Genomic DNA, 13,787 nt, shown 5'->3' with positions numbered 1-13,787 from the left:
CCCTGCAGCAAGATTGTGTAGCCTTTTGCTATAAAAGGTTGTTATCCTCTGCATTAAATCGCACTCAGCATCCACTCCTCTTGTGTGTGAGTTGTCTGTTTGCCATCTCCCCCCCATTCCAGTTCCTCCACCAGGTGTCCTCCGTCGTCCCGACAGAGCCAGTCTGTGCCATACTAGAAGTCTTTTTCCCAAAAACAAAGTCACACTTTAATATTTAAGATATAATTGGGAGTGATTGTACTGAACTGTTATGCATATTTTACCTTAGAATGTAGGAGAGAATGTCGTTAACACTGAAGCCCAAGGAATTGCTTCCTCATTCTAAAGCAAGGTGACTTGCTTTTGACAGGACTACCAAATCCTACCAAAACCATATTACTTCTCCCTTTGCCAACCTAGAGAATCCCATTTTCTTTTGTTAATTGTTTCTAGGAACTAACTAGTGAATGAGATAGACTTACTTTTTCAGAAAAACTGAGCTTCCAGTGACAGCAAAAGATTCATAGCTACCAGATTTAATTACCAGATTTGAACACAGCCTGGACCAGATGCACAGTTTAGCTTCACAACATCTACCTTGGACTTGGCATCACTGCATGGAGACCGACTTTGGAAAGCTTTTCCTTTGATCTAATTCATCCACTTGCACTGCCCATCTTCCTGACACTGAGGGGCTCTGTAGGCTGTCGCCCAGACACTGGTCTCTGAGGTAAATTTGTTTACAGTCCGACCGAGGAATGACACACAGTTTGTAGTGTGGAGGGATGCTGCCTAAACCAACTGCAATCGGGGTAAGGTCAATGGCCGTGGGGTCCACCAGAGACTTCAGATTAAAATGCTGCAGGATAGCAGACAGGAGCAGAAACAATTCCATGCGGGCCAGGCCTTCTCCGACACACACTCGTTTTCCTAGAAGTAACAATACTGATGAGACAAGAAGGGAGCCTCCAGAGGTTATTAACACTATTAATAGTAGGGCCTCAAAGGGAGAGCAGGAGGGGCTATAGGCAACTACAGCCTAAAGCAGAAGACACCCTCCCAGACGATGAGAAGCACAAAACATATTGACAAAACACAAGAATATTAGTAACTTATTCAAGGATCTGATTGTATACTACAACAATCATGCAGAACTCAGCTGCAATAACTAGTGTCAGAATAAAGTATTGATAAATAAAAATGAAAAGTTACAATAAAGAATTGTTAAATCAAATTTTAAAAAACAGCATTAGGTTAGGGAAATTGTTTCCAACCTGTGGAGAAGGAAACATCTAACGCTCCCCCTGATTCCCCAGGAAAGGCAGTGATTGAGGTTAGAAGCCCGTTCAAACAGGAGGTGTTCATCTATCAAGCTGGTCCTAGCAGCTTCCTTCACCAGAACCGTGGTGAGGCACTGGCAAGGGAACAAGGCACCCAGTCATATCAGAGAAGGCCTTGCTACTTCCTAAGGAGAGAGAGACTACGGAATCAAAGGCTGCAGAGCTTTTGTTTTGTTTTGGTTAGTAAGCCTTGTTTAAAATGATGAGGAATTAGGAAATAGGTTTTGGGTTTGTTTTTTTTTATTGGTCCTGGGGCTTGAACTCTGGGCTTACTGGGCTTGGATTTTATCCCTGAGCTCTTCAGCTCAAGGTGAAGGCTCTACCACTTGAGCCACAGCACTGAAGAACGCAATATATATATATATATATATATATATATATATATATATATATGACAGCACCTAACAGCCATTTTTGCTTCTGTATGAATTGCTTTGTACTGGATGATTGTATGGTTTTTGTATGATTTTAACTGTGACTGGTTTTAGTTACTTAGTAGTGGAATGTCAGCCTGGGAGCCTAGAGTTGCTTAGTAAAAGACTTCAAAGGGTTTACAGCCCTGACCAAGGGGGCAAAGTCCTCAGAATTATCCCCACAGCTGTAACGCCCCTCCTGGAGGCCGAGGCAGTAAGGCCCTAGGGAAGAAATATAATGTTTTAAGAAACCTAAGCAACTCCATTTTTGTTTAACACTCTATCTCAGTTCTGCGACTTGACTCGTGATCCATTTTAGCCCCAATGCTAGGAATTTATGACAGAAAGCCATGCACAATTCTTGGAGCCATAGATGGCATTTGCTTAAGGCAGGTGTTAGCCCCCAAGTGGTGTTGCCCCCCACCCACCTAGGACTAAGAGTTGTTAACCAACCCATTCTTCAGAGCCCGGGGCAAGACATGCCATGCATTCTGTTGGTCCGGGTGTGACTAGTAACCTTTTTCCAGTCAAGCTATGGACCAAGGACATTTTTTCTGTAAAGATCGACCAATCATTATTTGCCCAGTTTAGCTTGCTTTAAATGTAAATGTTAACCAATCATGTAATTTCATATGTAAAATTTCCTTAAAGTTGTTTGTTTAATACTATAAAAACTGTGCTGATTCTATGCTCAGGGCCTCTTAGCGTCACCAGTTACCATGTGCGCGGAGGACCAAGCTCGAGCTTGCAATAAACTGGCTCTTTGTTGCTTACATTGATCGTGGTCTCTGGTGGTCTTCTGGGGGTCCCCGAATTTCGGTATAGCAGCACTACTTCCAGTTCTCTCATGGGTAATTGGAGGTAAGAGTCTCATGGACTTTTCTACCCGGGCTGGCTCTGAACTGTGATCCTCAGATCTCAGCCTCCTCCTGAGTAGCTGGGATTACAGGCATGAGCCACCAGCGCCCGGCAAGAAATATGGTTTTGAGATATTCTTACTATGTCCAGTAAAGTAGACACAGTTTAACAATGAATGTAAAAACACATTCCATCCAAAACACTGAATTGATAAAACATGTAATCTAACTTCTCTGAACAGGGAGGAACATGCTCAGATCATGTTCTACATACAAACCGGGGCATGGCAGGACTGGGTGTGGTCCATGTTGGGGTGATGGCAAGACAGACAAGGAGTGGAAATGAGGAGTGGAGGATGTGACCCAGGAAAGCACTACTCTGGGACCCTGCTTACCTGCAGAAAATGGCTTAAAATAATCACTGTACTTGAACTTCCCATTTTCATTCAAAAAGTGCTCTGGCTTAAATTTATCTGGTTCTGGAAATTCTTGGCTGTCATACAAAAGTGAATCCAGGGCTGGAATTACAACTGTGCCCTAGAAAAAGTAGACGCATCAATCAGTCAGCTTTAGAAAATATGGTCTTTCACCTGGAAGTCCCAATGAATAAAAGATTATCTGATTTTTATTGTGCAGGATATTAAATATCTAGTTAGGAAAGTTGTTTAGTTAAGGACTAGACGGAAAACAACCAGGAGTCAATCCTAAATGAGATAACAACCTGAAACTCTTCACAGGACAAAAATCCGGTCTTGGCTGGTGATTTTGGCTCCTGGGGTTAGAATGTGCTAGGATTTCCAGGCCTCCTTTAGGAATGTACTCTCCTAGTATGCACATTTCTCTAGTCACCAAGTCACACGAGAACATCCCTGGCAGTGGCACTCCACAGCGTGGGAGTGCTGACCTGGACCACCAACCAGTCACCCTCACGACAGAAGCCCTGGAATTCCTGTCTGGACCCCAGCAGGCCAAGGGTGAGCCAGTCATCAGGACAAGGCTCACAGGAGGCATTTCATCTTGTCTCTGACCTTGGGAATCCGGTATCCTCGGAACATGATGTCCCGCGTCACCACATGGGGAAAATTGGAGGGTATAAGATTGATGAATCTTTGAATCTCATGCACCACAGCATCCATGTAGGGCATCTCCAGCCTGTCTTTGACGGCAGGGGCACGACTTGGCCCAATAACCCTGTCGATTTCTTCATGAAGTTTCTCTGCCAAGATATGAATGAGATCCATTTAAAGAGCTTATCCTGATCAAAGTAAATTGTATGCCCATATGGACATGTCTAAAGGAAACCCCTTGGTACGATTAATTGGTTCTAATAAAAATGTGAGAATCGATGAATAAGTTGATTTCCCGCCCACATCCTCCCGTGTATCTAATCCGATTTCCAGCTACCCACTCATCTACCTATCACCTGCCCGTTCATCTTCATGCCACCCTCCTACTCACCTGCCCACCCCTTGGTTACATGCCTGTCCCTCTATCCATGCACCTCTCATCCATGCACACATCTATCCAATCACCCTCTCACCATGTGTCACATTTATGTTACATCTTAAATTTGGTACCCAGGTAATTCAAAATCTGGATAATTTCCCTATAAATGTCAACAAGACCTAAGGCCTCACATTCCTGGATGTGAGATTGATGTTCAGTCAATAGAAAGCTTGTAATCTATTATCTTACCTAATGATGGTTTATCCAGTTATTTTCAGGAATAAAGAACAATAAGAAGGTCTTTGAAGTTTTTTTCTTGCAGAGAAATACTTGTCATTATTGCCCATGGCTGATTTGCTCTGTGCTTCAAAATTATATGAGGGAAGACTGGCACTGGTGGCTCACGCTTGTAATCCTAGCTACACAGGATGCTCAGATCTGAGAATCGCGGTTCAAAGCCAGCCTGGGAAGGAAAGGCTGTGAGCCTCTTATCTCCAATAAACCACTAGAAAACTGGAAGTGGTGCTGTGGCTCAAGCGGTGGAGTGCTCACTTTGAGCTGAAGAACTGTGGGTCAGGAAACAAACCCAGAGTTTAAGACCCATGACCAATACAAAAAACAATTAAGGGGTAACAATGGAACTGGACATGCATACTCCCCTTTCTTTGGATGTGCTGTGTGCTTGAGCTTGAGAATGTTACACAAACATTTTGCCACTCAAATTATGCTCTAGCCTCTGTGTGTGTGTGTTTGTGTGTGTGTGTGTGTGTCCGTGTGTGTGTGTGTGTGTGTGAGAGAGAGAGAGAGAGAGAGAGAGCGTGTGTGAGCGTGTGCGCACGCTGGTCTGAGGATTAAACTCAGGGCCTGGACACTGTCCCTGTGGTTGATGCTCAAGGCTAGTGTTCTACCACTTGAGCCATTGCTCTCCTTTCAGCTTTTGGCTGGTTAATTGGAGATCGTCTCATCGACATTTCTGCCATATTTGATTAACCATTCTAAGATCTTAGTCTCCCGGGTAGCTAGTATTACAGGCATGAACCACCAATGCCTAGATTTTTATTTTGTTTGGAGATTGAGTCTCACCACTACCTTTTGCAAGGCTGGCCAACACCTACAGAGTAGCTTGAATTATAGATGTATCCCATAATACCTGGCCACAGACTACTTGGAATCTGAAAGTCCCTCTCTGCCAGAGGTAATACAGCCATTAGAAAATTTCTCAATCCTTCTCTGTTTGAAATCACCCAATAAACTTTAGGAAACATTAGATGAAAAAGCAAACTTCAATATGTCATTTATAGCATGGAAACCAGGTAGAGTGTTAAGCTGTATACAGCAAAGGTGTGAATGGGCATTGAGTTAATATAGTAAAGGCTCTGAGGGACAATAGGTAGCAAACCTGAAACAGCGCCATCTCTGGGCAGGCAGGCAGGAGTTGGTAGGGCTTTGGCTGTCTCTGAACATGTACATGTTAAATTTGGCAATGAGCGTTGGGGAGTTGTCATATTTACTTTATGACTATATTAGGAATTCCTCATAATTAATAACTTTTCTGTCGGTGGTGGGGCTCACACTCTGGATCTGGGCACTGTCCCTGAGCTTTTCAGCTCCAGACAAGCACTCTACCATGACAGCCACATCATCACTTCCCTTTTTCTGGTGGTTAATTGGAGATAAGAGTCTCATGGAGTTTCCTACGCAGGATAGCTTTGAACCACAATCTTCAGATCTTGCCCTCCTGCATGGCTAGGATTACAGGCATGAACCACTGGTACCCAGCTTCAAAATTAATCATTTTAAATCTTTCTTAGATCATGGTTATCATGGTAAAGTGATCCAAACTTAATTCTCATGGCACAGTTGTCAAAAGTTTTTTGTTTTGTTTTTTTTTTGTTGTTTTGGTAGGTTGTGGGGTTGAACTCTGGGCTTGGGTGCTGTCCCTCAGCTCTTCAGCTCAAGGCAAGTGCTCTAGCACTTGAGCTACAGCGCCACTTCTGGTTTTCTGGTGGCTTATTGGACATAGGATTCTCACGGTCTTTCCTGCTGGGCTGCCTTTGAACCACGGTCCTCAGATCTCAGCCTCCTGAATAGCTAGGATTATAGGCATGAGCCACCGGCACACGGCTTGGTCAAAGGTTTTCTATGGGCTTGAAGCATGACTCAGGGATAGAGCACATGCTTAATATGCACAAAGACCTGGGTTCAATCCCTTATTGCAAAAAAAAAATTTTTCTTATACATGCTGCCCATACATACAATCTCTCTCTCTGGACTTCTGGCTCCTTCATCCTTCACATTTCTGTGTGACAAAAAAAAACAAAAACATTTCTGGCTGAAAGACCAGGGATCAGGCCTGACCCTGGACCTCTCATGCACCCACTGCCTGGGGCCATGGCTTCATTCCACACTGGCTCTCAAGACCTGGTGAGCTGGAAGAACACAGCGCACTGAAGGACTGCCCTTTGCCCAGAACTTAGTCCAGGTCCAGTCAGCAGCAAGTGTGCTTGGAGCACTGCTCTGGACAGAGTGTACCAAGGAAAAACGGTGACAGGGCTCCAGATCTACGGGTGCCCTCACCCCACTTCTCGTTACTTGGAGGTTAGCACCAACAAGCTGTTTCCATTGAATTGTCCTCACCTTGCCTCTACCTGGCTGGGGGCGGGGCCAGGGCATGACCCTCTGCACACCAAGCCCAGGCCTCCTTGCCTGCACCAGGCCTGCTCCAGACATGGAGCCTACCTGCCTATGTGCGGCTGGGAAGTCTGTGGAATGATGTGGCTCTGAGGAAGCTTTGGGTTGCTTCTCTCTAGGTTCCATCTTCAGTTGTCCCAAGACAACTCCAGCCTTGTCCCTGAACCCAGCTCTGCCTAAGCCCAGGCTCCACCGGAGGCAGCTGCACACTGTTGTCACTGTCATAAAGACGTTGTTTATAAGGCAGAATGCAGGCTGATGTCCTCTCCCTACTTCAGTGAGGAGCTTCTCTTTTTTGTAACCAGAGGCTCTGGTGGGGCTTGGGATAACAGTGTTCAGAGGAACCACAGGGACATCTCCCCTTAAAGGAAGTCATTCCATGAGCCTGAGAAAGGGAACAAGCAGCTGTAGGCTGACAGCTGAGGCCTAAAGGCTTAAGACTAGTCATGCAGAGACTCAACCATGACACACAGGCTTCTGTTTGTTATGTGCATACCTTCAATCTCGGGGTATTTCATTAGAATCAGGAGCCCATATCTCAGAGTGGTACTGGTAGTTTCTGTCCCTGCAAAGAACATGTCTGCCAAGGTCACAGCAATACTTTCCAGTGTGTACACAGGCTCTTTGCTATGTTTTTCCTGTGGAGTAGGAGACAGACAGGTACTGGGTGAGATGTTGTCCCCAGGTGCTGAAAGTGATATCTATTGCCCTTCAGCAGAGTAGAACCAGTGGTATGACAGGATCGCCTGGTTCAACCAGGATTTGATCATCTCTGCCTCACAGATAGGCAAACAGAGGCTCTTAGAACACAAGCTAACATGAGGACAAAGCTCCTCAACAAGGCCACAGAGCTATCTCCATCAACAGAGCTAGGGCTCTCCTGGGGGAACTGAGTGCCTCCAGGTTTTGGGCCTCCAGCTGCATGAGCTGCTGAGTCTTCTTCCAGACTTGGGCAGGGAGGGCTCAGCTGAGGAGAAGAAGTCTCAGCCTCAGAAGCCATCCATGGGGAATTAGCATGCATTGACAAGTTATAAAAGGGTACTAGAGACCTCACCAAATGGGCCAGACTAGTCCAAGGGGTTACAAAACCATGAAACTGGGGAGGGCCAGAACCTCGAGAAGTCTAGCACTGCTGAGGAATAAGTGCCACCAGCTGTTCTGAAGGATTCTGAAAGCACTACAGCCCTATCCGGCCTGGGAAATTGAAGGAGAGATCCACCTGCCCATCCACCCTTCTCCAATCCTCCCAAGAGTGGAAAGAAGAGCTCAGTGGTCATGCTGAGCCCAATGTGTCTTTAACAATAAAAGAGCATCAAGAGCAACCAGGGTGAACACTCTAGATGCCAGCAAGTGGGATATGGCCTCAGTCTGAAAAATATACCACATCCACCTTCTATTCTATGCCAGATACCTTCTCCATTTCCACCAGCAGGCAGTCAGTCACATCACGCGGGCAGTTGAGATCCAGAGACTGGAGATGTTCCTTGGCTTTTTCAAGTGTGTACTGTTTTATTTCAGACACATTCTTAAGCAGTTTTCTGTGGCTTCCAGGCAGGAAGCGTAGGTAGCCTGACGAAATGTTATAAAGCTAAAAGGAAGAATATGTTACTGTATATTTTTCTGGATGCCACATTATTTTATGTGCTGGGATCATAAACCCCAAACATCAATTCATGCCTGAGATAACCATACAATTTAGGATATTTTGTGCAACAATGTCTTTGTGGTGAGAGTAATTATTCTCCCAGGCATTATATCTCTGTGATGAAAATGTGCTGACTTGTGGATGAAAAGCATGGTTGGGTTAGGACAAAGATGCTCATGGACACATAGACATCTCTTATAGGGCTCCTGGAACTATCTAGTCAAATACTTTGTGACCTGCTCCTGTTCGAGGGCTTTTCTAAACCTTTCTATCCCATATGACCTAAATTGACCCTCTATTTCTATGGTAACTGTACAACCAAAGATTAATGAAAAGGAACCAAATAACTACCTGGAGCCAAGGAGTGCTAAGCAAGTAGAAGTCCTCATTGAACAAACGCATGAGCCTATGAACCATCCTGTCATTATAATCGAAACGCCTGTTGAAGAGGATGTCGGCGATGACATTGCAGGGTGCACAACCAATGAGAAAAGTAGGGTCAAAGGGCTGGCCTGGAAAACAGGTGAGATGTTGGAACCCATGTTGGGGAAGGACACTAGCCACGGCTGGCTGGCCAACCCCTCAGCCTCCACTGAGTCCGCACCAGTCCCTGTGAGAACAGGGCCTTCTCCACTGTCCTCACTGTTCAGTGCTCTCTAGAGCGCAGCAGGCACACTTGGTGTGCATCCTGCTCCATCACAGAGCAGAACTGGAAATGAATCAAGAGAGCAGTGCTGAGAAGCATCATCACTCTCTCCTGGAGGAGAGTAGCTGCCTACCACTTCCAGGTGTTCAGAGCCTTCTCGGGGCCTGTCCAGGACCCTCCTCCCTCTGTCTGCCTGGGAATACTCACCCTGGGTCTTCCTGAGCTCCTCCACCAGGAAGCGAGCCTCCCTCTGGATGCGCTCCTCATTGCCCTGTTTCCCCATCCCATAGTCTCGGAGGATGCTCAGGGAAAACCGGCGGATATCCCTCCAGGTGTGAGAATTGTTGAAAATAATTCCTGAAAAATAGGGGCCAGCAGAATTTACTCCAGTTGCACAAGTCTCAAAGAAACAGGAGGACTGGGCTGACCTCATCAGAGGCTCAGTACCAGCTGTGATGTGAAACTGTGCAACAAGTCCCCAAGAAGGGAAGGGGCAGGCCTTGTTTCTCTGGCACGTTCAACCCTTCCTGGATGTCTGCGTCTTAGCGGCAGTTTATTTTCTTTGGTTTTACACTTACCGCTAGTCTTCTCCATGCTAAACAAAAATGAAACCCCCACAGCCAAATCAAGAGAGCTAGCCACTTTCTGCCTATCAACAAAATTCTTGTGTGGCCTTCTGTTCCCATGGATTTTAACCATCAAGTTCGAAACATCTCAACTCGCGGCACTGCGGCTTCCCAGCAATCTCATTCACGAAGCTCTGAAGGCCTCCGGACTCTGTTGGCACCTCAAGCTGGGAAGACTGAGCACTTCCCCCTCAGCAGCCTTCTAGGACACAGTCCTACCCTGCCTTTCCCTCCTCCAGAATGTGGCCTGCTGGACTCTCAGGAGCATGGAGACATTTGGAATGAACAGATCTAAAACCATGTTCTTTTGTCCTTGAAAGTGTTAATAGAGACTTGCGTCCCTTGCAACGAGTTTCAGCAGTCCAGGGCTGCCACAGCCTCACTCTGTTCCTGCCAAGCAGAGTCTCTGGCGCCTTGTGCTTCCTGTACTCCAGAGGCCCCTGTCCCTTCCTCTCTACCTCCTCCCTCCTCTTCATTTATCCATGGCCCTTCTCCAACAAGTGTATGTGGGTACCTGCTGTCTATAAGGTACTTGCTGGGCGCTGGGCATTCTGGGATAAGCAATTCACAGCACCTACTCAACAAAAACTTCACAGCAGCTTTCATACAAGGACAACCCATCCCCAAATGGTCAGGGTCTTTTGGCTTTCTTTTTTCTTTCCTTCTTTTTTATAAATATCTGAGACCAGGACAAAAGTTAGTAGCTAACGCTTTTGCTCTTTGGCTACTGCTCCACCAATTAAGCTGGCCCCTAACCCCTGTTTTGTCTTTCTGATTTCATACTGTCATTGCTGTCACTATGATTGTTTGGGTAGGACTTGGGAGGGGCACGTCCCTGTCCCTGGTGGGCCTGACCATACTTGCTGCTTAGGAGGTGGACTCACCCTTGTTCTCATACTCCTTGAAGGCAGGGATGTCCGCTCTGCCAGAGAACTCATTCTTGTATTTCAACAGCCCCTCCTTCACGGCCTTGTAGCCATGCAGGACCACAATACGGTTAAAACCCAGGTGCAGAGTGAAGACAGGCCCGAAGCGCTCTGCCAGCTGTGGGGATCAGCACAGAGAGGGTCAGGAACAACACTGCCAGGCATTATTAAGACTTTGGCTGTGGAGGGATCTGGGGAAAGGCTGTCTTTGTCTAGCCTGATGTGGGGACACTCCCCACAAGAGGCTGCTTTACTTGCAGGGAAACCCTCTCTTTACCTGGACACCAAACCTTGGGACATTGGCCCCACATGTCTCTTCCCTGTGGCAACAGACCCCATGATGCTGCCCGCTGACCTACAGTCTGTGGCCCCATAGCCTGTATCTTCTCTGCAGTGCTTACCAACACCCTAAAGCAAATGTCAAGCACCAGATCTGCTTGATGGCATTTGGCTTCAGTCAACTCACACAACATGCCCAGGACACAGGGCCTGATGTTCTGGTGAAACGTCACCGGCCAGCACTTACCTGTTGTCTTTGCTTTGGCATCTAATGGTGTGACACCAGCCAAGATGCACCTGACATTACATCACAGCTGCCCCGGGGCAATGCCAGCCACATCAGCCTCACAGTCATCCCACTACATGGTCCTTGTGTGGCAAAGCCATTCTGCATGCTGCATGCCTGAGGTGTACCATTGGTTATCACTCTTGGATATTACTATTAATTCAGTTAATTCTGAACTAGGCTAGTACTGGATAACAATTTAAAACCCTCACATAAGATAATTCCCAACGCTTTGTCCCTAAAATAACAATGTTTATATTACCTTGTTTAAGGACTTAGGAACATCCTTCAAATCCACACTGAAAAAGTTCCCAACAATAGGCAGTGGGAAGGGCCCCGGGGGCAGGTTCCAGCTGCTGAGTATCTGCCTCCAGAAGGATATGACCAGGAGGGAGACCATCCACACCAACAGAGCCACGGTGATACCAAGGGCAGCCATGGCATCTGGGGTCCTGAGCTGACTTGTAGGGATGACCTGCAGGGAAAGCAAAACTTTTATAATGCATTATTGAGAGGAGGGTGACCCACCGACCAATGACACTTGCTCTTTCCCTTGGCCCCAGGGATTGGCTGGTTATTAGCTGCCGCTGGGCAACACTTCAAAGTGTGATCCCTAGAGTAGTTGCCTATTGGAAGTTGCATCTGTGGTTTGGCAAGGATGAGGCTGGGTTTGCCAATATGTGATCCTTGTCACATTGACAGTAAACACATCAACCATTCACCAGCCCATAGGCCAGTCCTGGGGGTGGGAGACCGCCCTCCCCCTTGATACAGCAAGGGCGTTCAGATCATGTTTACATGAGTTTGATGGGGTAGGGTTATGTAATGTAACATGAGGCATGTGTGACCAGTCCAGACAGGCTAGAGGTTAAGTAGTGCAAACATCTTCTACCTTCCAATCAGATTGTCTTAGCTGCCCCAGGACACTTGGATCACCACTTGGAAATTGTGGAGAAGGGAAAATTAACTTATGAGCCCTCTTCCACTTTGGGAAATCAACTAGAAAATTCAGTGGGAAGAAAAAGCAAAGAAAGGCAGTTGACTAATTTTTAGAGGTAGTCTCTAGTTTTAAAAGGTACACCAATATACATAGTATGTGCCTTTTGCTGAATACACACATGTATCTCTAGCTAATATGTGCGTTTGTGTGTGGAGGGGGGTCTATATAGTACTGAGGCTCTAACCCGAGGCCTTATTCAGGTATATAACTTGTACAGGGCATAATTTTGTTGTAGAGAATTAAGTGGAAATCTTTCTCCATTATCACTCTTTCTTTTTTAATTTAATTTCGTTGTAAATGTGATACACAGAGGAGTTGCAGTTACATAAGTAATGAGGACATTTCTTGTTGAACCTGTAACTCCCCTTGTGTTCTCCCACTTCCCCCCTACCCTCCCCCCCCCTGCTCTCCCCAAATCCCCTTCTCCCGAATTTGTAAAGGTCATTTCCAACATCATGTCTTGTGGGTATTGCTGTTGCCCTGGCTCACCTTTTGTCCTTGGTTATTACCCTTTCCTTCCCCAAATCAGATAAACTTATATAGAAGATACGGGTAACAAAATCATAATCACTGACTGTTGGGAGCTGACAGTAAAGCTCCAAGGTCATCTTGACCCTTGTGCTCACTTAAAGGCACGTACAAGGAACTGGCTTTCATGAAAAACACCAGGTGTCCGGGTTTGCCTTGCTATGTCTGTAGAATTTGTTTTACTTTCTATCAGTTGACCATGTCTTGTTTCTTTCAGCACCCTTGTTTTTATTAAAGACTTTTCTTGCTTTTCTGCACTATGGTGACCTTAGGTTACCTCTTGACTTCTAATAGTATAAATAAGGAGAGTTAAAAATAAACGGGGCTGCAGTCTTTGTCTTATGTCTTTATTTTTCCGTCCTCGCCCCCTAAATCAGGAGTCCCTTTCGTTGCCGGCTGGTTCCGGCAAGTGGCGCCCAAACAGTGACCCTGAAAACCTGGGATCAAGGCAGAGGACCCCGCTAAGGTAAGAGGACGCATCCAGAAAAAGAGCGGGTGATAGTGTAGTCGGGAGTAAGAAATTATGGGGCAAGGAAACAGCCGCACGTTATACGTGCAGGCTCTCAAGGGTATGCTTCCCGCTCAAGGAGTGAAAGTTAGACAGAGTCAGTTAGAATGTTTCTTTCACTTTGTTGAGGAAGTATACCCCTGGTTCCCAGAGGAAGGAACCATTAGTTTTAAAACTTAAAAAAAAAAATAATTTTTTTTTTTTGGAAAAAAGGATTCAGGGACACCATGGTGCAAATGGCCTGTAAGTTAAAACATTGCTGCTTTTTAATTGTCTGGTATCTGTGTAGCCTGCAGGTTCTGTATTGGGGTTGGCAAGAGTCTTGGTGGACGCGCTATAAGACAGCCAACGGGGCCGGTGGGAGCCGTCCCCCGGATCCCCTTCAGGGTAAACTGTCCACTAGTGCGGACATTTGGGCCCGTCTGTAGTCCGGCACCTTCTGTCTGACAGCCTACAACGCGCATGCTGTAAATGTGTTTTTTCTCAATGTTTGTGTATGTATTTTGGAATTCTTGAAATGTTTCTTCTCTCAGATTCATCCTGATGCGAGAGCCCGGAGGAAACTGGCTAACACCCCCTCAATATTGAAGGGTTAAAAATTTAAAACCTCACTTTAC

At 46.2% G+C, this 13,787-nt stretch overlaps 1 protein-coding gene across 1 annotated transcript; it reads right to left on the bottom strand.

Moving 5' to 3' along the window:
- Window positions 1–499: 499 nt before the first annotated feature.
- On the bottom strand, window positions 500–11,605 carry LOC138818657 (cytochrome P450 2E1-like). Its single transcript, XM_070009633.1, has 9 exons — window positions 11,397–11,605; window positions 10,528–10,687; window positions 9,225–9,374; window positions 8,723–8,883; window positions 8,138–8,314; window positions 7,223–7,364; window positions 3,618–3,805; window positions 2,985–3,126; window positions 500–909 (listed from the first exon to the last, which is right to left on the bottom strand). Exons 1-9 carry the CDS (start codon window positions 11,571–11,573, stop codon window positions 590–592), a joined length of 1,617 nt encoding a protein of 538 aa, XP_069865734.1. The 5' UTR covers window positions 11,574–11,605; the 3' UTR covers window positions 500–589.
- Window positions 11,606–13,787: the final 2,182 nt, after the last annotated feature.

The sequence above is a fragment of the Dipodomys merriami genome, unplaced genomic scaffold (assembly GCF_024711535.1).
Source record: "Dipodomys merriami isolate MVZ:Mamm:240054 unplaced genomic scaffold, mDipMer1.0.p SCAF_78, whole genome shotgun sequence".
In the NCBI taxonomy this organism is placed as follows: Eukaryota; Metazoa; Chordata; class Mammalia; order Rodentia; family Heteromyidae; genus Dipodomys; species Dipodomys merriami.
The sequence above is the reverse complement of the archived record's forward strand: the minus strand, read 5'-3'. Positions and strand labels throughout refer to the sequence as shown.